Source organism: Apis mellifera, linkage group LG6 (genome assembly GCF_003254395.2).
Source record: "Apis mellifera strain DH4 linkage group LG6, Amel_HAv3.1, whole genome shotgun sequence".
Taxonomy (NCBI): domain Eukaryota; kingdom Metazoa; phylum Arthropoda; class Insecta; order Hymenoptera; family Apidae; genus Apis; species Apis mellifera.
In genome coordinates, this window is record NC_037643.1 from 8,116,487 (window position 1) to 8,142,536 (window position 26,050).

A 26,050-nucleotide genomic window follows, 5' to 3' on the forward strand; every position below is an offset into this window, starting at 1 on the left:
ATTTATGAGACCTATATATCGTTATGAATGTGATAAAATTTTCTTTATCATTTTATTTTTTAATGCATATTACGAGTCGAGACAGACACAAGGTGTAAACTGATCATAAAGGTAATCAACGAACGACCACGACCTACGACAGGGTTCACTGCACGATGTTCCACGAGCTTCCAAACAAATTTGCTTTTCGAAGTTAGATTGGTTTAATTGCACCATTACTTGATACCACGTTTCTCGCGCCACGCTCACGCTCGTGCCAATGAACTGTCAGTGGTGCTATACACGACAGATTCCGGTAACAAGGAATGCAAAATAATGTGCTACGTAAATTCAACTTATGTAAATGTAGCGATATATTGTTATTAGAATATATTTCCATGATATTTTCAATTAATGTGTTGATATTTGTCGAACGGGTTTTGAAAAATATTTTACGTTTATCACGTATAAATTATTTGTATTGATATTTCAATATTTATAAGATTTACATCGACGAAAGATATATGAGAAATATTTTTGTTGACGCGCAGAATAATTCGTTCGAATAATTTCGAAGCCCTTAGGTTAAGTTGTACACGATTTATCAAGGCACGAAGTTTACTTTACGACTATAAAATTTATCATCTGCCGATAAATGATTATCAATTTTCGAGAATGTTTCACATTTAAAACGTATCGATGATTCTATACGGGAAAGAAGGTTAGATGACCGTGAGAAGTAAATCCGCGAATACATAAGAAGTCGAGGTTATGTTCGCGCTTACCTTGTCGGCCGACGATCTCTGCCACGTGCTCGCTGCTAGGCACCGGCACGCACTCGGTCATATTCTGGCTCTTCTTAGAACGTGCTTCCTCGAAAACGCCTGCCGGTGTCGTTTGCAAAGGATCCGGATCGTTGGCCGTTCCGGTGCCGGTTCCTGTACCAGTGCCCGGACATCCGGGAGTACCTTCGAGACCAAGCATAGATAATTCTAATGCCAACTGTAGGGCTCTCTGGTCTTCGAGGGAAGCAGTTCCACCGCCATTAGCTCCGCGATCCATTTCGCTGAACAAACTCGTCGGCATATCGCTCGACTAAATATCGCGTTGTGTCGCACCGGCAACTGTGTCGCAACTGTATATATGTGAATACGTTTGCACAGATAGTAAATCACAGTATCTTTATTCACCGATTTTCACTATTTTTCCTTCGATAATAATAGTCTTTCTTCACAGCCCGTGTCTTTTTTTTTCTTTTGCTTACGTACGTTGTTCTAGAATGACTTGTCGATAATCAAAGGTTAAACCGTATCGAACAGAGAGGTGTTTCTCACGATAAAGTCTAACTCGAACGATCGGAAAACAACGAAACACACGCGCGCGCGGGTGCACACCACACACACTAGATTATTTAGGACGAGAACTACAGTGCCGCTACACCAAGAGACCGAGCGATCTACTCTTCTCGTGCGCGGTCACGGGGAAATGTATGTAGGAAAAACAACGATGCACCGTACAAAAATAAAATCGTCGCTTCGCCGGTGATCGTTTCTGTCTTCTTCCTTTTTCGTCCAGTCCTCTGTGCGCGCGTGTGTACGAGGAACGCACGACGTGAGTGTTGTTCGTACACTGAAAACGTGTGGGCTACTACTCGTCGTAATCTCGTGTCCACAATCGCACGTCCTTTTCTCGTCGATCAGTCTCTCACTCGCGCGCTTTCTTTCACCGCGTGTAAAGCCGTGCTATGAAAATGGCCTTCTCGATATTCGCACTGGTTGGAACTGTTCGTAGAGATTCGTGTTTTTATGAACACGACTTGTAACCGTCAAAGTCGTCGCGATGTTCGTATTTCTTCTTTTTTCTTTGTTCGTGTATCTGTTTCAACCGATACAATTTCGTTCGTTCGTCTTCTCTTCTGTTTCTCTCTGTTTCGTTCGCTCTCGTTCTCCCCTTCGGCGGAACGGCGTAACGTAACGTAACGTAACGACGCGTGTATCACGTTTGGGAGCTTCGTCACCGACCGACTGACTAAAGCGTCCGAGAGCGTCGTCGCGCGACTGAAGCACTGAAAACGGAGGCAAGGGGCGCCGCGCTCTCTCTTTCGTTCCTTCTTTCTCTCTTTATCTTGCACGCTCACTTGCGTTCTCTCTCTTTCTCGCTCTCTCCCCCTCACCACGATCTTTCCTTTCGAAGGCAAGCGCGTGCAACTACCCTCTCGCTCGTGTTACCACTGCGACTGACTGCGACGTACTGCGACTGCGGGTGCTAAAGCCGGTGCGCCGCCATGTGCCGGACGCCGGCTATGCGTCTCGGTGATTGGTCATGACGGTCACGTGGCACCGTACCACCCCTCCCCACTACTATTCGTCACCGGCGCACGAAGTACGAGCGCACCTACCAGCTGAGAGCGCCACACTTCGTTCGCCTCCGGATACGGGCGCGTGCACTCGTCCCTACCGGCTTGCAACCCCCTCCGTGTTACCGCTCGTGCTCTTGCCTCTTCGCGAAGTTTCCCTATGGATCCACGTTAGAGCACCGGCTGCACCACCGATTTTCAACAACGCTGATTGCGAGCCCGGGGCTGCCTGGGATTGTAGCTCCATCTCTTCGCGATAACACGAAATGTCACGATCAGGGGATGCACTTTCATTCCGTCGATGCAATTTCACTTAATTTAATTACTCACCGTCAATATTTCTACCTTCAGTTTTGTTGTTTGATTGCAATTTTAATTAACGATAATAAAAAGGTTTCTTTTACAGCTCTATTTTTTATTTAAACTACTCAGTTTGACGTTCGTTCATTTCTCTTTTCCTTTTTTCCCCTTTCCACTTTTAATTAGAAAATACATCGATAAAATTTATAATTTAGGGAAAACTTTAACAAATACGAACGAAAAATACGTGTGTTTCGATACAACGGCTCGTTTTAAACCATTATAGTGGTAACAGTGTATTTTCTAGGAATATTCGTTGTATGCATCGTACCGTTCACGGTTAACCTCGCGATGCAACACCCTTTCCTATCCGCAGTCCCGTCAACGACCTCTGTCTGCATATAGGGTGCCTAACAAACGCATTCGTCGGTACTCTTTTTCGTGGTGCGTGTAGTCACTGCAGCACATCGGCGAAAGGAAATGCAACAGGAAGGAAATTTACGACTCTCGAGAAATAATAGCAAGGTATCGTTCGAGTCGTAAACCGTAGTTGGATCGTTTGAGACTCCTATCACGCCGTAAATTAGATACGACGTCAAGAGTAGTTCAAAGGAAATCTCAGCTACTCCTAGGTACCGATATAAAAGTGAGATTCTCCTTAAAAAGTCACCATTTTATATGATTTAATTACCTATTTTTATAATTTCACGAATTTTACACTTGTTATTTGTTCCATCAATTTTCACTCATCTTATCGATGATCATCGATCAAATCAAAACGCGTATATTAAAATTAAATATGATAAATTATGCCTTACAGGATCAAATGTCCATTAAAATATTTCGACCACGTCCGATTCGAGAAAAGATGCAAAACTTCTGTTTTTATCCGTTTTATAATACGATCGAATCTCGCGATATAATAAATTTATACAGTATCGGCGATGAAACGAGAAAAACAGAGTTTTTTATTGCGATCGATATTCCACGAGCACACCGCCAAACAAGTTTCTGTTGAAATGTCTTAGCACAACGTTCGTGCACAGTGCACTGCGCTATAGTCTGCGCATTACACCGTGGAATGGTTAACTTTCCGTAATCGAGGTATCAAGAATATCTACACTCTGAATCGGTTAAGCTAGGTTAAGTTCCGCCGATCTATCGTCCTTGAACTCCAACGCCAATGATCCCACAGACTATGCAGGAATTCGTTCTTAATGTGGGGTTCGCAGATCAACGCTACAATTTTCAATGCAATTTGTAATTAATTGAAGCTTAAATCTCGTAAAAAAAGAAAGAAAGAAGAGATAAATCGCAAAAAAAAAAAATAGAAAAAGTGATCATTAATTACTCTACTAAAAAAAACTTATTAAAATTCTTCTCTCGAGTTAAAAAAAAAAGAAAAAAAATAATTATTAAGCGCGATGAAGTGCACACCCTAATGAAAGAACAACAGTTTTGATACTTTTTAAAGATAAATTTTCAAGAGGAACCAGTTCGCCGCGTAATATAAAAACGGACGATGTAAGAAGCTGTCCACCTCCTTTCTACTAATTGTCAATCCGATACGAGGAGGACGAGTAATCGCTTCTTCCGATATCTTCAATCTCTTAATCCGCGAATCGCGCAATTGCCACCTGCACGATCCTATGTATATATTTGCTAACGACGAAACGGGGGATTCGATCTAAACTGATTTCTAAATGCACCCGTTTGGACCTTGAACCAAGGTGCAACCGTGTTCCATTGTTCTCTGCCGACGACCCTTCGTCCTCTCCCCAGACCGACCGATTGCTCGATTTTTAGTCGGGCCTGCACACACGATCGGGACCATGTCCTCCGTCTCGTCGAGGACAGACGACGATGCGCGCTAGAATAATTCCAGAATATTGAAAACTTTCATTAGCTTAAATTTTATTGGTTATTTTTTGATATTAATTGATACTCGATTATTATAAAGAATAAAATGTTGATAATATTTACGAGGAAGAATTTCAGATAAAAATTTAATCGTTTCTTTTGCGTTGTTGTAGAAATATTTACGTGTATTACAGTTTCACAAGTAATGAAAGAGAAGATAAAAAATTGATATATCGTATTGATAATATCTATTCTTAAAATTTTTTTGCTTCGTTGAAATTAATAATAAATAATAGTTTTAAATGATATTACCTATACGATGTTAAGAAAGGATTATAACGTAACATACGAGAAAGTTGGCTGCATTTTATTGGCATGCCCCATGTATGTAACTCTTTTATTATTACTATAAAGTAGCAAGTTACAAGATTGTAAATTAAATAAAAGTACAAAAAGTGTGGATTCGTATAATCACGAATGCATAAATATTGCACGGAAAATAAAAAAAAAATATTATTTCTTTTATTAAAAGTCTACGTGATTCAACAATAATGCCCAATAAAACGCAGATTAAACGACAAGTGTCAGCAAAATCTTTGGACAATAAACCTTTCCTTTTTATACTTTCCTTTTCTATTTGCTCAAAGCAAAAAAAGAAAAAAAAAAAAAAGGAAAAAAAAGAAAAAGAAACAGAAAAAATCCGCACACAATTGCTTAGATACCAATCAAACCAAACCATTATCCTTATTCGTTGAAACTTAAATAAAATTATATATATTACTTAAAATACTTACTTAAAAAAAAAGTACAAGGATATCTTAGACAAAATCCCAAGGTTTTTCAAAATGGTCGCCAATCGTTCAAATTTTTACCATTAATGGTGAAAAGGGAAAAGAGAAAAAGAAATTTTTCTTTACCGTTAACTTTCTTACTAATCCTTCGGCAAAAGCGACTAATTTTGTTTCTCATTGTTTGCCGAAAGCAACGACCGTTGCTCTCTCTCAAGGCTGTTTCGGGACGCCACCTTTTGCCATGAGCACCTGCCGACTTCTGCCGAGCTCGTGCTCTCCCGTGCTCGCCCGTAAATACTTGCAACTTGTCCTGTAAACGTTGTTTTCCGAAACTTTTGCTCGCATTCGCTCATTTTTATCACGGCCAAACGACTACAAGGGGGACGAGCTGATCGACCAACGAGCGGCGATTTACCCGTCATACCCCGAAGGGGTGGTTTCTCCCGACATGTGCGCGCCTTCTGTACACGAAACACGAGCGTGAAAGTATCGTGCACGTGCCCGTTCGTCGAATTAATTTAGTGATCGCCGCATAATCAGTCGGAGTAATTGACGATGGATATAATTTTGATGTAATTGTGGGCCCGGAGGGATGGAAAACGTTATCCATCGCTCGCGCTTATCCTCTTCCAGGATGCTGCAAGAATTGAACACGACGTATTGACGATGAGGTATGTAGGTTGGAATTGGCGCGGGAAGACGAGCGAAGGGTTTGCAGTCCTGAGTGAAATTAAATGCAGATAGTCAAGAGGTGTATGAGGAATGTAATATACGTAATGCACCGGTTGTGCATTGTCTCGTAATTGGAAGAGATGTGGGTAAATTGAATTATTTCTAACGGATTCTGCTCGTTCCGCTCCTACTGCATATTTGATTGTTGATTTAACGAGAGAGTGAATTGGAATAAAATCGTGTGATTCTGAAATAATAAAATGAGAATTTTAGAAAAATTTAAATTTAACTAATTTCAAGCATTCGTATTACGAATGGATATTACGCAATTATTACTTTTTACTCACATCAAAGAGCAGATGTATTATTAACTTCCTTAATCTCGGTAACTATATACTACTCTCGAGTTATTTACAAAATCGTTTAAAACGGACGCGAAATAATTAGATTTCGATCACAGCTTAGAAAATTTCAACGAGATGAATCGGTTAATATCGTGTTCCATCGCTTGAAAACCGAATCGAAGTATCCACAATTCACGATAGAAGCTAAATTACTGCAATCTGTTGGTAGTAATTTAAAATTTTAAAAAGCGACCGGAGAAATAGCGAATTGGATCAGCTGCTCAATCCTCCTCCGATTCTGCCCACGTTGCCTCGCGTTTTCGTGGCTACCATTTTCACAAGCCTCTACCGGCTGTTCTGCAGCGAACGATCGAAGAAAGCGCAGCCCCGAGAGGAGATGTTGCAACACGATACTGTTCGGGCCGTGACCGAACACCAGCCACATCGTGCGTGGCTCTTAATGTCGCGGCTTATTACGAGCAATAACGATCTACTGTATGCTACATTTATATCTTATCAGACCCGACGTTATGCATCACGCGCCCCATAATATCATACTTTTAAAAACGTGTTTCTTTATGCGGCGGAAAGTCGAGCCCCGCGCTCCAATCTCCAATCCTCTCGAATCCTATCAACGCCATCGAACGCTATCGTTTCAACAGATTTCCATCTGCGTCTCTCCGTAATTACGAACAACAGCACCCCGACGGATGTTGAGAAACGGTATTCGTTCCATCCAGCAAGAAAGAAAGAAAAAGAAAGAGAGAACGAAAAAAGAAATCTAAAATAGGGAAACGTACTCCCCGGAAAACGTACATCTTTAAGGGGTCCCCCTAAATGTAAAGGACCCTTAAAGACGGACACGAGGGAGTCGCTGGTTAGCGGCACGCGCTCATAACCACGTTTCAGGATGTGGCGCCAACCGGCTCGTGTTTAACTTAATAACGAACGGAACAGTTTCTGGCCGGCTGGCGCATTAGCTAACTCCTCTTCGACGTTCGGCATGCTCGGCCGTATTTTTAGCGCATGCAACCGGTTGCCTTGCACGGCGCGATCATTGTCGTCGCTTTGCAAAACTGCACCAACTCCTGCGGGGCGGCGTGTCCTCGCGAGATCGGCGTGCCTACATATATCGTATATCGTACATACGTCCGCCACCTGCACAGACACGCGCGCGCATGCGTCTGAGTGTCGCGCGGCCGCGTTCGCAGAATACACCTTGGTAATTTTTCTGCGCGCACACCGGCTCGCGTTTTGCGTTCGCACGCGCGCTCGAATACCAGATCGAGCGAGTTCGCGTGCGCCTATATACGGACCGGAGATCGTGTATGTGCGAGCAAGGTATACGCGGCGCTGCGAGGATGGAGAGAAGAGAAGAGAAGAGAGAGAGAGAGAGAGAGAGAGAGAGAGAGAGAGAGAGAGAGAGAGAGAGAGAGAGAGAGAGAGAGAGAGAGAGAGAGAGAGAGGAGAGGGGAATATTTCGTTCGATTTCGATCGACGGGGTGTAACGGGGGAGAACCGCATTGCTGGCCTGTGAGTCGACCAAGACTGCTAGGACGACAACGACGACGACGACGATGGTGGCGGCGGTGGTGGAGCCGACGCACGTCTTGTCGCCGAACGGCGTGTCTGAAGGGCAGGGCCGTATTGCTCGCGGCTAGCACCCATACGATACCGCCTCGAGCGTGTGCGATCCGTTTCGCGTGCCATCGGGGTGAACGAGGTGTGAATTTTAATACGATCACGCTTGGCCACCGAGCCAGCCGAGGGTAAATAAGAGTTAGACGCCATGTCAAGGTGTATCCTTGTCATACTTTTGAATTCCACTTTTTCGGCGAATTTTGTCGTCCTCGATGCTAGTTGATTGTTGGGTATCGCGAGTTTATTTGTTATTTTGATGGAAACGGTGTAGAAAATTGACGGATATCTCGGAATGAATCTATCGAGGATAATAGTCGGTTGAAAAAAAGGTTAGATAACGATTGAGCGATTACTTAGCTAAATCTCGCTGTGATTCACGAGTAGGAAACCAGAGAACCGGTCGGTGCTGACAATATTGATCGACTATCTATCCCAATATCTGGTTAACCACGAAATTCGGCGGCCACCCACGCAACGACGTCCATCGAGCGGGGTCAGCATAGGCAGCGGCCGTAAGGCCGTTGCACAACGGCGAAAACGCATAAATAGCATGGTAAACGATGATAGCGCGGATAAACTGCCTCCTTTCTAAATATACCGTGCTCGGTCCATTCGCGGAATGTGCTTCTGACCGCAGTCTATAACACTTGTCACCTTTCCTGCTCTCACCTTTCCTTGATCTCTGTTTTTACTAGTTAAGAAGTCGGGAATATTACACGAATCCGTATCCTGTTACAATTCGATTCTTGCTTCGATGTAATCGAACTGCCAATCACTTCAAACTTACTTTTCTCTATTTTTGAGAAATTTTAAATAAAGTCGAAATAGTATTTTACTAGATTTTTCCTGTTCCTCGATATTATATAAGAATTTGTTTTCTGATAAATTTAGACTTCTATCGCTATTTCTATCGATTGTAAAGAAGCATTCATATGTGTTGTATACGTTGTAAACCGAGCTTCAGTTGGCCTATAGGATGGCGTGCATTGAGAGTTCGAAAATTCGAGCGGTGAATACTCAAGGTTGGGAACCGTGAAAAATAAGGATTAATTGAGGAACACGTATGTCAGCAAGATTTAAACACTTTCGAATCTTTGATGTGAGATTCTTTGTGGTTAAATTATTACGTGGTTTAAAACGTTCTTGATTAAAATAATAAATATATTAAATTGGAAATGTAGTGTAAGAAGATAATAGTTAAATGTGAAAAAATTTACTTCAAAGACGAAAATCTCTACATAACCTCGATTCAAGATCTTCGTGATTCTGTGCCTTATTGGAATACAGGTTAGTATATTTCATATGGAAATTTTACAGCGATTAGGAATGGTTCGTTAAGACAGCGTGGAGCCACAAATTAGCTATAAATTCGATAGAAGATTTATTTACACCTAACATTCACGTGATTACCAATACCCTTTGTGTTTATAGTCGGCACTTTCGAGCGAACAAGAAACAGAAAACGATTCACGATCAGTTTCTAGGATGCGTTTGCAAAGAGAATTCGAAGTACCTTGGACAATGGTGTAGATATACGGGGGCAAATTTAGAGAAAAAGTTAAAATTAATATTTATCACGTGTTATTATTTTGACAAATATTATTTTGACGTAATATAATTTAAATCTCGTTGATTATTTGAATTTCATTGTACAATTATTCATGAGAATTTAATAATACAAGTAGACTAGAGAATATAACAGTAATAAAATATCTCAATAAAAAATTTCTAAAATTTACAAGTGAATTTTATTTTTACACAAAAGTAACATTGTATCATTAAATTTCTATTTAGTAAATATAGATTTAGTAATATAGATTTTTCCCTATTACCCTATAGTAAATAGCTAATAATAAACAAACAATCCATTAAAATATATTATTTCCATTCTCCACATAGTATATTCCATTTTAATAGTTTCACGAGGTTACTAATTCCCCGATTCCTTAAGAAACCTAACGGGATTTTTAATTACTCAGTCTCCTTCAAACCGAGCAAACATTTTTCTACGACGAACGAACCACGAGAAGAAACGTGAAGTTTGCAACATACCGACCGATACTTGCTGCGTACTTCACGGTATACAGTACGAACTTCTTCACTTTATCGACAGAAATTTCTCTCGCCTTGAAACCCGTTCCAAGAGAAACGAATCGTCGATGAAATTTCGTGCGTACGCTTTTGACATTTCGCTGATCCCCCGGAGACGTTAGCCTCGATTCCCTATGAATCTTGCGACACCCCCCGACGAATTTAAAGTCTCGTGTACGAGACGAGAAGGATGGGCCACTAGGGCTGGCGGAAGGGAAGAGAAAGAGAGACAGAGAGAGAGAATGACGAAGAAACGAAGGGTGATCAGAGAAGAGGACAGAGAACGTGCAAATTGAAAGGAGGAGGGAGCGAGACGACGAAGGAGGACGCAGAAAAGGGAGCACGCGGCAAAGGAGAAGAAAAGAGCTCGCTTTTCAGACGGTTCAATAGATTTCGATCTGAGCGACTTTTTTCTGGCCTCTGAAACGAAACGAACAATGGGCCAGACGGAAACCATGAGCCAAGCTTGATGGCCTCCCGTGTGTACGTTTCCACGTGCACGTGTATGTATACGCATATAAGGGATAGGGCATGTAGGGCATATGTGTGTGTGTGTGTGCGTGTGTGTATGTGTGTGTATTGTACATCTGGATCGGTCTAGAACGAGAACGGAAGTTTAATGACTTGGAGTGTCGGTGGAAATCAGGATCAGCTGGAGCTGCTCGCGTCTCGCTCGCGCTTTGTCGATTGATCACGTTAAAAAAAGAAATTTTGTGGAGGCATGGCCTCGTCGTTACGAAAGGTTCGTGGCGAAATGGAAGGATAACGCGGGACCGTTCAATCGAACTCGTCTATATAATTACACTCCAATGACGATTTCTTAATTGGCATTTAAATTTAGCGGTTGGGCGATTATGAAAGATTTTTTTTTTTCTTTTCTTTAACGTATGCCTGGAAATACGAGATTGGTAAAGCGACCAGTTCTCTCCTATCCATCGCTCTCGTCTGGCGGGCCCACGAGAGAGAAAGTCAGTCGACATCGATTACGTATAACAGTTGGGAGTCGAAGGTCCCCAGCTGTTCTTCCGTCGAGAACGATGGAGGAACCAACGCCTTCTTCAAAAGACCTCTTGCAAGTTGATGATGTTTATCCGTTGCATCTCGTTGAAATTGATTGTTTCCTCTCGAACTGCAAAAAAAAAAAAAAAAAAAAAAAAAAAAGGAAAGAAAGAAAATAAAATAAAATATTTGACGACAAAAAAACGAGAAGAAAGAAATTTAGTTATTTATAAGGGTCAGCCGTAATAAATCATAATAAATTCAGGTTTTAACGTTTTACCGTTTTTTTTTAAATTTAATACAAATTTTCATCGAAACAAAAGGTCTTCGATATAAATTCTTTCTTCTCTATTGTTCCATTGTGTCTCCTTGTGGGAACCTTATATTCTGTTTTCCGTTACCTTTCGTTACCTGAGCTGAGTTAATTCCCCTTTTATAACTCAGCTGACCATTGATCGCCAAATAATTTGCCATATGTTTGGCATATGTTCAATATTCGTGATTTTTTTTCCTAAGAATTTCTAGGAATATTTTCCGCTCTATGATATCATTTTGTCGTATGCACGGTCATCCTTGGTCGAAGCGGAGCTGAAAAGATCGATAACAGGACATAGTGGCGTTTCTATTTATATGGGAGTGCGGTTCGACATAACCAGAGATACAATCCGCGATACGTGCCAGATAGAATCTTCCCATCCAATTTTAGTTCGTCGAACTGCGAGGAATTACGATATACATGAAAGCTCGAAGAATCGGTCGATAAAGCTCATCGCGCGAAGAAAAATATAAATTCTTAAAATTACTTAGGATGAACCGAGACGAAAATTTCGGGATTCCCGTATATAATAATAATAATACGATGAACTCGTTCAATGGTGTCAAGAATATTTCATGCCAGGGATCATTCTTAAAGTGTGCGGATTGTCCATGGATCGCTGGAATTCGAAAGTTAATAGTCAGAGACTCATGATTAATTTTACAAATTAAAACTCGCTCTCGTTATTTTAAAAATAAGAAATGCGATAGGAATAAATTTTTCACCATCTGTTGATTCCCAACATTTCTTCCTCGTATCAAGCGCAATAATGAAATTTGAGTGATATAAACATTTGTCCGCAAGTAAATTTCTTTAATTTCAAGGAGTTTAAATATTTTAAATGATAAAATAATTTTCAATTTTTATTTTCATTTTGCCACTGTTGCTGCAAAATATTGCAATTTGTTAATATACGTTTATAAAAAGGAAATATAGATGTGAAAAATGAAAATATAAATTTTATTGCCTTTTATAAGCTCGTGTACCAAGGTACTTTATCCACTGAGTGCACTAGTTTGCTCAAATTCAATTTTCTTTCTTATAACACCATTCAAGCCAGGTTCTCGAGCTTGAGAAAAGTTTCTCTCACTTTATCTTCGTACATAACGTAAAAATGTTGTGTGTATGAAGAGTATGAAAAATATAATTATCTTTCACAAAACTGTACTTTTTCGTCGAAAAAAAAAAAAAAGAAAAGAAAAGAAAAAAAAAACAGTACTTAATTTACGGTTATGCCCTTAATTGCGGCTTTTAAAGGGCATAATGTGTAAAGTCGTGTGGCCATACTAAAAACGAATTTATTTAATCAAAAATAAAAACCATTACAATTTATAATACAGCTTTCCCGTCATATTTCAACCCGTTTTATTCCTTTAAAAATCTAATTTCCTATAAATTCATTAAAAGCTTTTACATAGCGTCATCTATCTTTTATAAAATATTTTCTCCCCTCAAAGAGTTCCTCATAAAAGTTTCATTATTCATCCGATAATCGCATTTCAAACAATTTCTACCATTTCGTGTATCTCTTATTCGTACAAAAAAAAAAAAAAAAGAAATTCCACGAATTTCCTTCATTTCGCTTAAATCACAAATGTAAATTATTATATCCAAACGAAACACCGATTCGATATTTCTCATAAACAAGGATAAAGTCCGAACGGATCAAAATCAAGACGAAAATCGAACACGCGGCTACTTTAACGAGACCCGATTCTCTAATCAGTGGCTGTCGCGTGTGTTTACGCGCGTCACGTCGCGAAAACAACAAAATCTAATCTAAATTCGATCGAGGCTTGGAGAGGCGAGTGGAGGAGACACCTGGAGTCCGTGGATAATTATTTCCACCACGTGGAATTTTACCAGAGAGAAAGAGAGAGGAGAGAGAGATTCGAAACAAATGGGGAGCAAAACGCGGATCCTTTCGTTTCGTGTTACAAGTCCGGTGACGAGTTTAACCGCGAACGCGCATATTCTATCAACCGCAACGGCGTTTAAGCAGGGATTAAGTTTTATCGGTGGTACACCGGCCACGGGATACGTGAAATGAATACAGTTTAATGCGTTCGATTGTTCTCGCCCTGTTATCTGGTTTATTGTACGTATATACACTTTGCGAATTACGGTGTACGAAAGCGAAACCGATTCCATACCGATTTTTAACGATTATGTATGAAATATGCAGTTAATTCGCATTAAGGTGTATCGGGGCATTCGTGGCCGGCTTAATAATTGCTTAATGGGGCTTGATAAAATGGGAGCAAACAAGTTTCTACGGATGCATTCGGTCGGTGCCAAGTGTAAAAGAATTAGAAAATTGGCCGATCGTTGATATATCAACGCCAACTGTCGACCAATTATTTCCATACTACCAGTATTTTTCATATCCTCGTATTCCTCTTTCCCTATATCGTTGATGATAAACATTGAAATTTAACGACAATTGTTCACGTCAATTTTTACCGATTAAAAGGAAAATTAAAATCGGAAATTGTTGCGTTATATAAATGTAATTCCATTTACTTGGAAAGAAAAAAGATAATAAATGTGAAAAGACTATTATATGTATTATTTAAAGGATATTACGAGAAAAATAAAATGCGATATAATATAAAAATTGTGCGACACGAATGCGACGTAATTTTCACGATATTGTTTAAATAAAATAGAAATACAGCAATGTAAGAGCGTAAGAAACGTTTGCTTATAAATCCGAATGTAATCTAGACAGTGGAACGAGAAGTGTCCGCAGAAATTGCTGCTGCGAACCGATAATACTCTCAGATAAGCGATAAGAACCATCGATGCAAAATATCCAATTACAAAAACCGAATGCTACCGGGATATTTACAAGCCGATGTAAACGCGATAAATTCCGATTAAATCATTTTTTCACAAGATTTCCTAATTAACAATTCCTCGGAGAATATTTCTACATGGATAATACAGGCTGATCGAGTTTTTCGACTTGGATCGGCCTCGCGTTAAAAAGTCGGATGAAACGAGCGTATCCTTGACAATGCGCGCTGAATATTCGGGTCACATCCTCGATCAGACTTCCTTCGCCGGTTGAAACACACGCACACGCGCGAGACCGAAGAGGAGAGCATGTAAGGCCGATTAGACAGGATCTACAAACGTGTTCGACGAATTATAACGATTTAAAGTGGGACATGTGCCTATATACGTATCCTATACCTATTCCTCCTCCTTCTCCTTTCGTCCAACTGGGAATAAGGGAGAACGACCCTTGAGGGAAACAGCTGTTGAGCGATGATGAGAAAAGGACGGAGGCCGGGATTCGGAGAATGACGGCAGACAGGAGGAGAGGGCAGACAGAGTGAAAAAAGAGGTTACCACCTGGCTTACCTGGCTTGTGCTTACCTGAAAACCGTATACCTGCCCGGGCATTCTTTTGTGCGGGGCCCGGGGCACGCACCCATTCCCAGACGACATCCTACAAAACTACACCAAGCTACTGTCGTGTCGCTGAGAAAGACGTTTCGAGAATATAGCTAGAGGATGTCCTTGATATCGTGCATGCGTATCAAGGTGCTTGTTCTTGCACCGTCGATGTCACTGACTTTCCCGTCCTGTGACGTCCACTTTCGAGTTAAGGTCATTGGTAACATAATGATTGAACCGTTCTATTCTTCGCGCGGCTTTCCTCGAATTCAAGTTCGACCAGTCCACTGATTTGATACAAGCAATAGTCGACAATGTTAGAGTTGAAAATAGTCTTGGTTTTTCCTTTTTTTTTTCCTTTTCTTTTTTTTTTTGTACGCGTATCATGGTGATGCAGAGCGGAAAGAAGTTTTATACGGGGTAAAAATGTCGCGTGCTTGTATAATTTGATGTCTGGCTAATGGACACGATTGATGCATTAAGAGAACATATGGCTCGGTTACACGCGTGTTTCCTACTTTTTCTCGCGCGAAACCGCTCGCTTCAAGGATCATTTCATGCGTCCTCGTTTCCGGTCCGTGCTAAGCCAGATGCAGTTTCATTCCCGTCAACAATGTCGAACACACATTCCGAGGAATCGATGAATTCTCGCGGCCAGGCCCTTCTCAATTTTCCGACTACGCCGAAAATCCGACCAGATGGCGAATGACCGTGATACTCGAACCGTTCATAAATATTATCATCGGCTCGTAACGAAAATTTAATAACAACACTAGGCTGATTCATTCGCTGAACTCTTCTCTTAATCGTTAAACAAAAAGTTTTGTCGCTGTTTTGAATTTGTTTTCTTGGAATTACGGGCAACCGAGAGAGCAATGATTGTTATTTGTTTTGAAAATTATTCATTATTGTACTTCTAACTATTACTATTATAACCAAAGTAAAATATTAAAGTAAATTATTTTAATTGTATTGCTTAAATATGTTGTGGTGAATTATTTTTCTTTCTTTATAAAACATTTATTATAAAAATCAGGATGATGTATAATTTATAACGAACTTAGGACTAGGGTGAGGGAATTAATATAAATATCTAAAAGAATTGTACAATTTATATAGGAATAGATCGTAAAGCGTCTTGTAGCTTTTTCCTTGCTAGAGCAACTCGATCCTCTTGCCTCTTTATGTCTTCGTCAGCTATCGAGACGGCCTGAAACAAAAAGGAAATTAATTTATAGATTATATTTCGACGATAGTTATGCTAAATGTTTGATTTAAAAATTCTCTATTGTTTTCGTCGATATACCCTTTCAAACCTCCAGTACATAATTATTTACATTCCGTAATAGGGTGTTTGATCAGGATGTTTGGTTAAGTGTATGTAACACGTAACGCAAGTTGAGTTTAATATAAGCACCCTATTTGGTATCTAAATATCTATTCTACCTGTACGAGGGGTTGATCGGGATTAAGAAATACCCCGGGATTTTTCTCTAAAGCTGTCTTCGAACCCGTTTGTCCCGTGACTGGTTGAGACGAAACGTGTAATGCAGTTGCAACGCTTTGAAGCAAAGTTTCTTCCGTAATATACGGACCAACTGGCTTCAAACTTTTTGGTAAATCCATTCCATCGAATTCAAATCCGTCTGGATCACATGCTCTTAAACCTTCCAAACGTTTTTCCCAAAATAACTGTAAAATTGAAAAGAATACTTATATATAATTGATCATATTTGTACATAATGTGTATTATCTTATATAGACAGCGAAATAATGAAATAATAAATTGACACACATAAAAAAATCTAATAAAGAAAAATACTTTAATCACAAAAGCAAAATATATTCGCTGAAATATATGAAATAAAGAAAATTATATTTTTGAATTGCCTGCACTATTATATTTTGGCCAATAAAAGATGAAAAATATGTAGAGTAGAGAATTAAATAATAATTCATATAATACATTTAAAAAATGTGCCTTATGAATCTGATTTCTATGAAACATTCACAGATAACAAAAAATTTTCTAAAAATACATGCACTATGCAACTGTTTGTAAAGAAATTGACAATTATGAGTATCTATTTATAAATATATTGTATTCGAATAGATAGAAAGAAACATACAATAATTATTGATTCCACAAGCACATCGAACAATATATTACCTGTTTAGGCTTATCTTGGGAGCCATATTTGCCATCAATTTTATCGGCTCCTTCCTAAACGAATGATTTGATGATTGAACCACAAGAATTTAGGGAGAACATTAAATACCATAATAAAATTACAAATTATAACTTGATCATACAGTTAAAGATCTTGGGGCATTACATTTATGTTTAAAGGGATATGATATATTACAAATGAATTTTATATACATTGTGAACATTGAATGGTATAATAAATAAGACATAAAATCTTAAAATTGACAAATTTTTCTCTTTTTAATAAAAAAAATATTACGGTTGAAGAATGTCGGGAAAAAAAACATGGCGTAATACTTTGACTATTTAATACGTATATATACATAAGAAAAATAAGTAATAATAGAAATAAGTAATAAATACTAACTTGTTTGGGTTTTTCTTGATTTCCATGCTTAATATCTTTTACTTTTCCTTCCTGCGTCTTATAAATAGTTACTGGTTGCTTAAATATAGATGCTGTTTGTCTTATCGGTGGTACTAACGATGCATCATTTCTGACTCCGCGACTAAAAAATAGATACAAGATATCGTAAATCTATATAAGGTTAGAATAAGCAATAGTAAATGTTCGAACATGATTATAATCGACATAAAATATATATAAGTTTTTGTCAATTCTTATATACTATACATATACTATATACAGTATTTATATATTATTGTAATATCTTTTAAATAAATATTTGAAATATGGAACGTACCTGTAATAATAAACGTCAACTTTTCCAGTAGATGACAATTGATTTTGGCTTTTTCTCGAAGCCTCTTCTCTGGACGGCCAATTTGTTGGCAGTGCCGATGGATATTTCTTTTTTTCCACTGACATATTCATTTTGCAGAAGTGTTTATTTCAATATATTCGCACGTTCTTTGAAACTATTTAAATAATTAACGACCGGGAACATGAGCCAGCTACCGGTGGCCATATTGATGCGTTCCGCTAAATTCGAGTAGGTTAGTGCACATCAGTTCGAATAATTATCTACATGGTGGCGGTAGTATCTACACACTGTTATTGAACCATCATTTACAATATTTATTAAGACTAGTGTGATAATTTATATTATATGTAAATTAAAAAATACGATTTATGCTATATTTTTTTTCATTAATATAACGTTATTCATGAATAAGAAAAAATTAAATTATACAAATATTTTTTTCCTGCTATAACCACCTAGCGGTGAGTATGGTAATAAGTAATTTTAAATTATACGATTAATGGACATCGACGAGCCATCTAGCGATGAATAAATAAAACTAATAAATTTTCCTAACGTTCAATAAATTTTTTGTTTTATGCTTAGAATTTTTTTTTACATCTATATAAAAATTAAATAGAATAAATTCTTAAATTAAGGTTCTTTAATCAATAAATAAAATTAATTAAGTATTGAATCACATTATATACTGATTTCTTTAAGCATTATAAATTTTGCAGACTATATAGACAAAAGCAAATGAGTGGAAGAAGGATAGAGATAGAATTAAAATCAACGTCATCTCCAGAATGCCACAAATGAAACACAAAAAGGAAGGATAGAAGATAGTAGGAAAAGGATAGAATATATCGTAAAACAAATATGGAGAAATAGAACATGTGGCGCCATCTCTCGAGCATTAAAAGCATATTTTTAAAGACCGAACGAAGAAAAGTGAACGGTGGCGCCATCTCTCGAGCATTAAAAGCATATTTTTAAAGACCGAACGAAGAAAAGTGAACGGTGGCGCCATCTCTCGAGCATTAAAAGCATATTTTTAAAGACCGAACGAAGAAAAGTGAACGGTGGCGCCATCTCTCGAGCATTAAAAGCATATTTTTAAAGACCGAACGAAGAAAAGTGAACGGTGGCGTCATCTCTCGAGTATTAAAAGCATCTCTCTAAAGACCGAATAAAGTAAGAAAAGTGAATGGTGGCGCCATCTTTCGAGTATTAAAAGCATCTCTCAAAGACCGAACAAAGTAAGAAAAGTGAATGGTGGCGCCATCTTTTGAGTATTAAAGAATCTGTTTAAAAATTTAATCAAGAGATGGCGCCACCGTTCGTTTTTCTTACTTTGTTCGGTCTTTAGAGAGATACTTTTAATACTCAAGAGATGGCGCCACCATTCACTTTTCTTACTTTATTATGCTTTAGACAGATGTTTTTAATACTCAAAAGATGGCGCCACCATTCACATTTGTTACTTTATTCGGTCTTCGAGAGATGCTTTAAATACTCGAGAGATGGCGCCACCATTCACTTTTCTTACTTTATTCGGTCTTTAGAGAGATGCTTTTAATACTCGAGAGATGGCGCCACCGTTCACTTTTCTTAGTTCGGTCTTTAAAAATATGCTTTTAATGCTCGAGAGATGGCGCCACATGTTCTATTTCGCCATATTTATTTTATTTAAATGCGTCGCAGCCATATTGGTGATATTTGAATCGACGTCATTTAATTTCTTTGCAAGTTTTTTCGATATATTTGTGATAAAAGTGAATTTCTTATCTTCGAAAGTGAATTTTACGATTGAAGGAAAGTGGATGTGTCAATGGTGATCAATAAAACTTTATAAATATATAGATATAGATGATTTAATTGTCGAAAGAAACAATTTTCGCGTAGCTATAGGAACAACATGAACTGTGCTTGGAAAGGATTAACACTTGTCTTTTGCTTTTTCTTTTTTCACTTCTTGTTCTGGCTGGAAACGCATATTTCTAATCGCTTTCGTACACACGGAGTGCAAATTGCGAGCGCGGAGACACAATTCAATGAAACGTGGGACAGAAAATTTGTTTTTTTTTTTACTTTATATTAGCGAATGTTTGAATCACAATTTCGCTCTGTTCTTCCTAACCTGCATCTGTGTGTATGCAATTGTATGCGGGTATGCGTAATTATTTACTGTAAAAGAATATCGATTCTGTACAAGTTAATCGTTAAAGAGATAATTAACTATTGAGTCTTCTTGAGGTATCGTTGTTTCTATTGGTCTATCATCGGAGCTGTGCTCGTCGAAAATCTATCTGTTTTCTCGCACATTTTCTTCCATCTTTATTTTTCTATTCTCTATTTTATCCCTCTATCGCGACACGTAATTCGTATTAGTTTTCTTATTCCTTTTTTTTTTTTAAATATTTTTTTTTCTTTTTTATACTTTTTTTTCTTTTTTCTACATTGATTCGGCAGTATACAGCGTCGATTCTACGACGATCACAGCAAATGTAAAACGTGTGGTTGTATTTCTGTAACAAAATATAAATCTCCATTATGCATCCCCTGCTTTTACCATTTTAAAATCCGAATAATAACGCGAATAATAACCTATATATACCCTATTAATTTCAAATGCCTGGCAGGCATCGAAGAAATCGTTAACCGCGTGTACTTGGCGCAAATTTATCTTTTTGTTCAAGATATATAAATTGAATCGCAAGGTACGTGTGTCTCGCATCGATCAAGTCGCTAAGAAATTAAACCTAAGGGATCGTCACAAAAATATTTTTCGCACGAATATCTCGCGGAATAAACGTGCTTGGGAACGGTGAATGGGCCCGTGTGTTTTCTATTCGTGGAATAAAAGAATAGCGTTGATGCCTCGTTGATGTGGCAGTTAACGGTAACGCAATCGTAAGCTTCTCTACAATTCAGGTTTCAATACTTGGATCGATTTCCCCATTGGATAGAATTTTAATTTCGTCACGTGTTGGTGGAATACATGTGAAACTAGCGTTTCCTCGCGAATGGTACAATACGTAAAAAGTACATCGCATATAGTCCGCAACATTGTCAGATCAGAGATTCAAATTCATCGTAAATCAATAATAATAATAATAATAAGATAAAAATAGATCATCATAAATACATCTCATATTTAGTATTTAGTTCGTCGGTCGAACATATGCACAATGATTCCATTTCATTTCGATTCATATTCGTATAATAAAATTTTCAATTGTAAAATATAAATAGATTGATTCATCTTCGTTAAATATACACATAACGATCTTCGTTTGGCATCGGCCACGAACAAGATACGATGTACTTGTGCCTCGTAAAGAATATTTTTCTTTTGGCGATACCAATTACGTTGCGTCAGAAAAAGAAAAATCTTTAAAAATCTTTTTTCGTCCGCTCTAAGCGCTCTGTTTTCTTTTGCTACAAAAAAAATTACTCGAGAGATCATCATCATTATCATCATCATCATCATATCCATATCCTATTGTTCTCCCACCTCAGCCTTCTTTTTCGTGCCTTTCACAATTTCTCACAGTTACCGCAGAACATATAGTTACGAGTGGTAGCTGCAGTACCGATATACAGAATAGCAACGAAAAAACGAGAAAAATATTCGTAACTGAAACTTCTATACGAGTACAAATTTTCGGAATATGAGTTTACTTTTTTTTTCTTTTTTTTTTATCTTTTCTCTCTCTTTCTCTCTCTCTCTCTCTCATACTCTTTCTCGCAATGGAAATGTTCGAGGCTCACACGAAAAAAAAAACCTCATTTTCCTTTACACAATCTTAGCACGATCAAAAAATTACATCGGTTCGATATAGACCTACGTTTTTCTCTATCCTCGAATTAAAATCGTTCTTGCTTCTATGCGTTGTGTGTCCGATTACATTACGTAGAATTTTGCAACACACATTTCTACTTCGACAGGTCTACATGTTAGATCGTGTATACGTACATACAATCTCTCTTTCTCTCTCTCTCTCTCTCTCTCAAACATCTCAATTCGTTCTTTCGTCGATCATATAGTAAAGCACGAGGGCATCACGCGCGGAGAAAATAATATTTCGCCTTGCATCTCTCTCTCACAATCGCACGTAATGAATAGTTTTTGTCGTAAAACTCTATATTACATTAGTAACATATTACACAAGCGACTTCATGTCAAAGAAGTCGAACACAATCGCGGATCACATAATTATCCGTGCGAATGTATATATATATATATATATATATATATACGTTTTATCACGTATAGTCTCATTCATAATCATCTTCTTGGCCTATTTATAACCATATGTTTTATACAATCTTAAATAACTAAAATGTTCTGCCACCTTATATATGTATACACATATATATATGTATATATATATGTATATATACATATATATATATATACATATTCATATAATATAACTTCAGTTCGCAGCTTCTCTCTCATATCTCTGTTCCTTTTCCTCCTCGTGTGTGCAATACGAGAACCGTTTGCGCGTGATTCAAATTTAACAAATATAACACACGCTAACGTATATATATATATAATACATACACATATACATATACATATACATATATATATATATATTACTCGTTTCACAAAAGTTCTCCCTCCACAACATACTTTGTCAGAGTTTCAATTTAATCTTTGATGCGTATTCTTGGAACAGAACCCTCTTTGTCTCTCATACGAACTAATGTAAAAGCGTAGTACACTCGACGATGTGTTCCATCCAGTGTCTCAATGTCGCATCGATCATGTAACTGTTCAGTATATCACTTCGTACACTGTAGCTTTCTTATCACCTGATCCAGTCACGATATACTTGTCGTCTGTAGAAATATCGCAACTGAGCACCGACGAAGATTCCTTCGACTGTAACAACATGAAATTATTTTGTTAGATATCGTCACATAATATTCTCTCGAATATTTACACATCTTGAATATTATATCTATTATTAACGAATGAAGTCGATAAGATACAAAAATTTTTTCTTAATATAATAAAATAATAATATTTGTCACTCTATAAAAGAAACTTCTTTATACAACCCATATCATCGAAAGCAGGATGAGTTGAAACTTCACCTGGAATATCGAGGCCCCGTAAGGTGTGCGCCACGCGTTGAGGAGATTATCCTTGCCCGTCGAAACGAACCATTTACCGCAGGTAGCGAAACGTAACGAAAGTACACAAGACTCGTGCAAATGGAGCTGATATTTGTCCGGTTTCGTGGCATGTAACACCTCGACGTTCGAGTTTTCCATTCCCACCGCGAGCCACTCGCCGGTAGGGCAATAGCCGAGCGAGAATATCTGGGAGGTGAAGTCGTGCTGTTGCAATTGCCTTCCTTCCCTTAGGTCCCATGAGCGGACAGTGTTGTCCAGTCCGCCGGTCCACAATTTCGACCCGTCCGCCGATATGTCGATGCAGGAGGCGCCGTCCGTGTGACCTTGGAATTGTCTGAGCAGAGATTGATTCTGTATATCCCAGACGGCGATGTTCCCGTCGCTGCAACAACTGAAGCAGACTTTCGAGTCGGGGGAGATAGCCAAAGCGTAACAAGCTGGCGCGTTCGAGGTCAATTCCGCTTTGATCCTTGGCGTTGGGCTCGCCAAGTCCCAGATACTGAGGTTGCTCGCTTCGCCGCCTACGATTAATGTTCTCCCATCTGGTAATAATTTCACCGATCTGTTTTCAACAAAGAATCATAATATTAGTGTTAACGTTTTTATTTATTTGTTTATTCATCTTCTCTTTTCAGAGAGTTAGATTTGACTCGTTCGAGGTATCAATTGCTACGTGGATCGTGATAACGAATTTTCAATTGCAAGCTGTTAACGTTTTCCCGAGGATATAAAATAAATGATGGGGGGCGGACGACGATCGATGCCATCACGCAGCTTTGAATGAAATATCGCGATGGAAAGCGATGCGGTTATAGGATGTGTTAATAGTTTAAGTGCGTTCGAAATATGGATGGATAGATAGGGGGAGGAGAGAGGCAAGTTAACCCACCACCACGGTCTGCCCAAGATTAGAAATTTAATATTAGCTTTCGCGCGCAAATGCAAACACCGAAACCGTTTTGAAAATCTGTTAAAGTTCCATGTATCGTTAAAACGTCGAAACCGAGCCAACGTCGGTTTCAAATAGTTCGAATAGTTTCGAGAGGCGAAAGTAGATATGGAAAGTAAGATCCGGATATTAACCGTTATATATATATAGCAGTGTTTTCAATACCCGACACCGATATCGATCACCGAATGTCTAACATGGCGGTTAAACTCGTTCAAGTTCCCCCGATACAGTTCAATTTTGAAGCAATCAACGGCTCTCAAAGCCGAGATAAGGGTTTCACTGACACCGTTTCAAACTACCTTGTATCCACCGCGCTTAACTAGACCCGCCACCCCCCTCCCCTCCCTCGAAATTACACGTATCAACGGTTGGTAAGTAAACGAGACCGCAATGGCGTTGCCTAATCGGAATTTATTCAGCGGCGGATCTGCCGCGTTTGCCAGACGGCGTGTAAAGTTAATGCGACGCAGCGCGAAACGTAACGTTTAACCAACCTGATGTAGTTGTCTCGTTGCAAGCAATCAAGCTGCGAAACGTGTTTCGCGCTACCGCTCCCGCCCTGATTGATGTCCCAGACCTTGACGCATCCTTTGCCACCCGTGTAAACGTATTTAGTCGGATTCGAGATCGTCACCGCGCACACCACCTCCCCGTGCGTCAGGGTATTTATCTGGCGTGCATGACGCGGTATTCCTTGTCCAATTAGAGCGTCGTGAGGGAATGGAACAGGCTGCATCTGGCCCTCGCTCGACACGTGGAAACTGTACGCGCTGCAAGACAAAACAATTTCATATATTCTCTTTCTTTCTTTCTTAATCGAATTCATTAGATCTTCGTGAATGGAAAAGAAGGAGGGTAATATATTCCTCAGTTTAAACATTCTAGAAATAAAGATTGTATTCTTTCCAAGGTTCTCTAGATTCCAGACGAGATCAACGTTCAAATCAATTTTGAAGTTTTATCGAATTTTACGTTCGGTTATTGAAACGCGCGAATAGGAAGGGATTGGCGAGAAAAGCGCTTACGGTTTTCCACCGGGTACACCGAGAGGTCCAAGAGGAGCCCTCATGCTTCCGTGAGGATCGTAGAGTTGCTGAAGAGGCGGTCTTGCGGGATATCCATTCAGGGCTGGGGGATAACCCAGCACGTCCACATGAGGTCCTGCGGGTGGATGATGTGGCGGCGGATAGTGCGGCGGATAAGGGCCGACCGCCGAAGCCGAGACCAGTGGTTTGCTGGAACTCGATGGTTTCAGACCACCGGACCCGGAGCTGCTACCACCTGTCGACCATACATTCATCCTCAGATCCTCGCCCTATTTTCCATCATCGTAATTGATACGGAAATGTATTATTATATACGAGGCGCTCTACGTTCTTCAAAGGAGAACGGAATCCATCCCACCAGAACACGTTTACCTTCTGAATTTTTTAATACAAGCGAAGTAAGTAAGCGAGTGAGTAATATCGCTAATTGCCGTCTAATATTTGACTTGTGCTAATATTTGAACGCCTAAGATTTCTGTTTCTCATTAACAATATGGGAATAAATTCTCGCGCCGTTACTCCTATTAAAGTTTCATTTAAAAATTAGTTATGATGAACGAGTGGAACAATGTTTCAAGGATATTTATACCGATTCGACTGAATATTTTTTTCTATTTTCAAGAAATATAGATTCTCTCTCTTCGAATATATATTGCAAACTCGAGGATAAATAAAGGAAAAGAGAGGGCATACCAGCTGACGTGGGCGTGACGGGTTTCGAGATAGGCGTAGTCGGTTTTTCTCTTTCTTCCATCTTCTTAGCCGAGGGTGTGCTCGCGTTGCTGCTCGTGCCGCTTCTCGGCGACGGTGGCGGGACTTCTTTCTTCACCTGGCTGCTCAAAGGCACCGAGGACGGGCCGAGTTTGTCGAGCCCGTTCTCCCTTGGCGACGCTGTGCCATTCGCCGTGGGGCTCGTCGGCCCCTCGCTCGCGTCGTCAACCACCAAATCCTGGTCGCTCTTTTCACCATCGCTTTGCTATCGGGGAAAACGTGCACGGCTTTATTAAAGGTATACCATCGGCGGCGGGGCATGGAGAACCATCCTGGGATACCTACATGGCCTATATCCTTGTCCTGCTCCTTCTTCATCTTCTTGAGTGGGAGGTGATCGTGGTGTTGGGGGTCGGTTGATCGCGGCCTGCTATACTTTTCGCGTTCCGCGGGTGATATCGAACTTCTCTGTAACGAGAAAGAAAGGAATGATGGTTGAAGGAACGAAAGAAACGAG

General features: G+C 39.2%; 2 protein-coding genes and 1 non-coding gene across 8 annotated transcripts in view; all 3 read right to left on the minus strand.

The window, feature by feature from the left end:
* Positions 1-1,972: 1,972 nt before the first annotated feature.
* Positions 1,973-2,057, minus strand: Mir9884 (microRNA 9884). Its single transcript, NR_127365.1, has one exon. It is a non-coding gene; the product is annotated as a microRNA 9884 (primary transcript).
* Positions 2,058-15,749: 13,692 nt separating this feature from the next.
* LOC408891 (methyl-CpG-binding domain protein 2) lies at positions 15,750-18,058 on the minus strand. Of its 4 annotated transcripts, none has more exons than XM_006565412.3 (5): positions 17,668-18,058; positions 17,331-17,472; positions 16,925-16,978; positions 16,234-16,446; positions 15,750-15,964 (listed from the first exon to the last, which is right to left on the minus strand). In XM_006565412.3, the coding sequence occupies exons 1-5, from the start codon at positions 17,796-17,798 to the stop codon at positions 15,866-15,868; spliced, it is 639 nt and encodes a 212-aa protein (XP_006565475.1). In that variant the 5' UTR covers positions 17,799-18,058; the 3' UTR covers positions 15,750-15,865. The 4 variants fall into 4 exon arrangements, with proteins under 4 accessions (XP_006565475.1, XP_392422.2, XP_003250634.1 ...); XM_392422.7 differs by having other exon boundaries at positions 16,201-16,446; XM_003250586.4 differs by lacking the exon at positions 16,925-16,978.
* Positions 18,059-19,526: 1,468 nt separating this feature from the next.
* LOC408890 (protein groucho) overlaps positions 19,527-26,050 on the minus strand; it is a 121,384-nt gene continuing 114,860 nt past the window's right edge. For 2 of the 3 annotated variants that reach the window (XM_392421.7, XM_006565411.3), the window contains 6 exons: positions 25,879-26,001; positions 25,516-25,798; positions 24,802-25,057; positions 24,271-24,546; positions 22,783-23,386; positions 19,527-22,567 (listed from right to left, as the gene is read on the minus strand). In XM_392421.7, coding sequence (XP_392421.3) covers positions 22,460-22,567; positions 22,783-23,386; positions 24,271-24,546; positions 24,802-25,057; positions 25,516-25,798; positions 25,879-26,001 — 1,650 coding nt within the window. In that variant the 3' untranslated portion in view covers positions 19,527-22,459. The remainder of the gene's footprint in view (positions 22,568-22,782; positions 23,387-24,270; positions 24,547-24,801; positions 25,058-25,515; positions 25,799-25,878; positions 26,002-26,050) is intronic. The other variant, XM_006565410.3, reaches the window with a different exon arrangement.

Excerpts from the sequence above, each read along its gene's own strand:
- LOC408891 (XM_392422.7), bottom strand. The coding sequence starts at position 17,798 with ATGAATATGTCAGTGGAAAAAAAGAAATATCCATCGGCACTGCCAACA. Across the intron at positions 17,473-17,667 it reads GTTGACGTTTATTATTACAG|TCGCGGAGTCAGAAATGATG; the intron begins GTACGTTCCATA and ends TCTATTTTTTAG. Across the intron at positions 16,447-16,924 it reads CCCAAGATAAGCCTAAACAG|TTATTTTGGGAAAAACGTTT; the intron begins GTAATATATTGT and ends TCAATTTTACAG.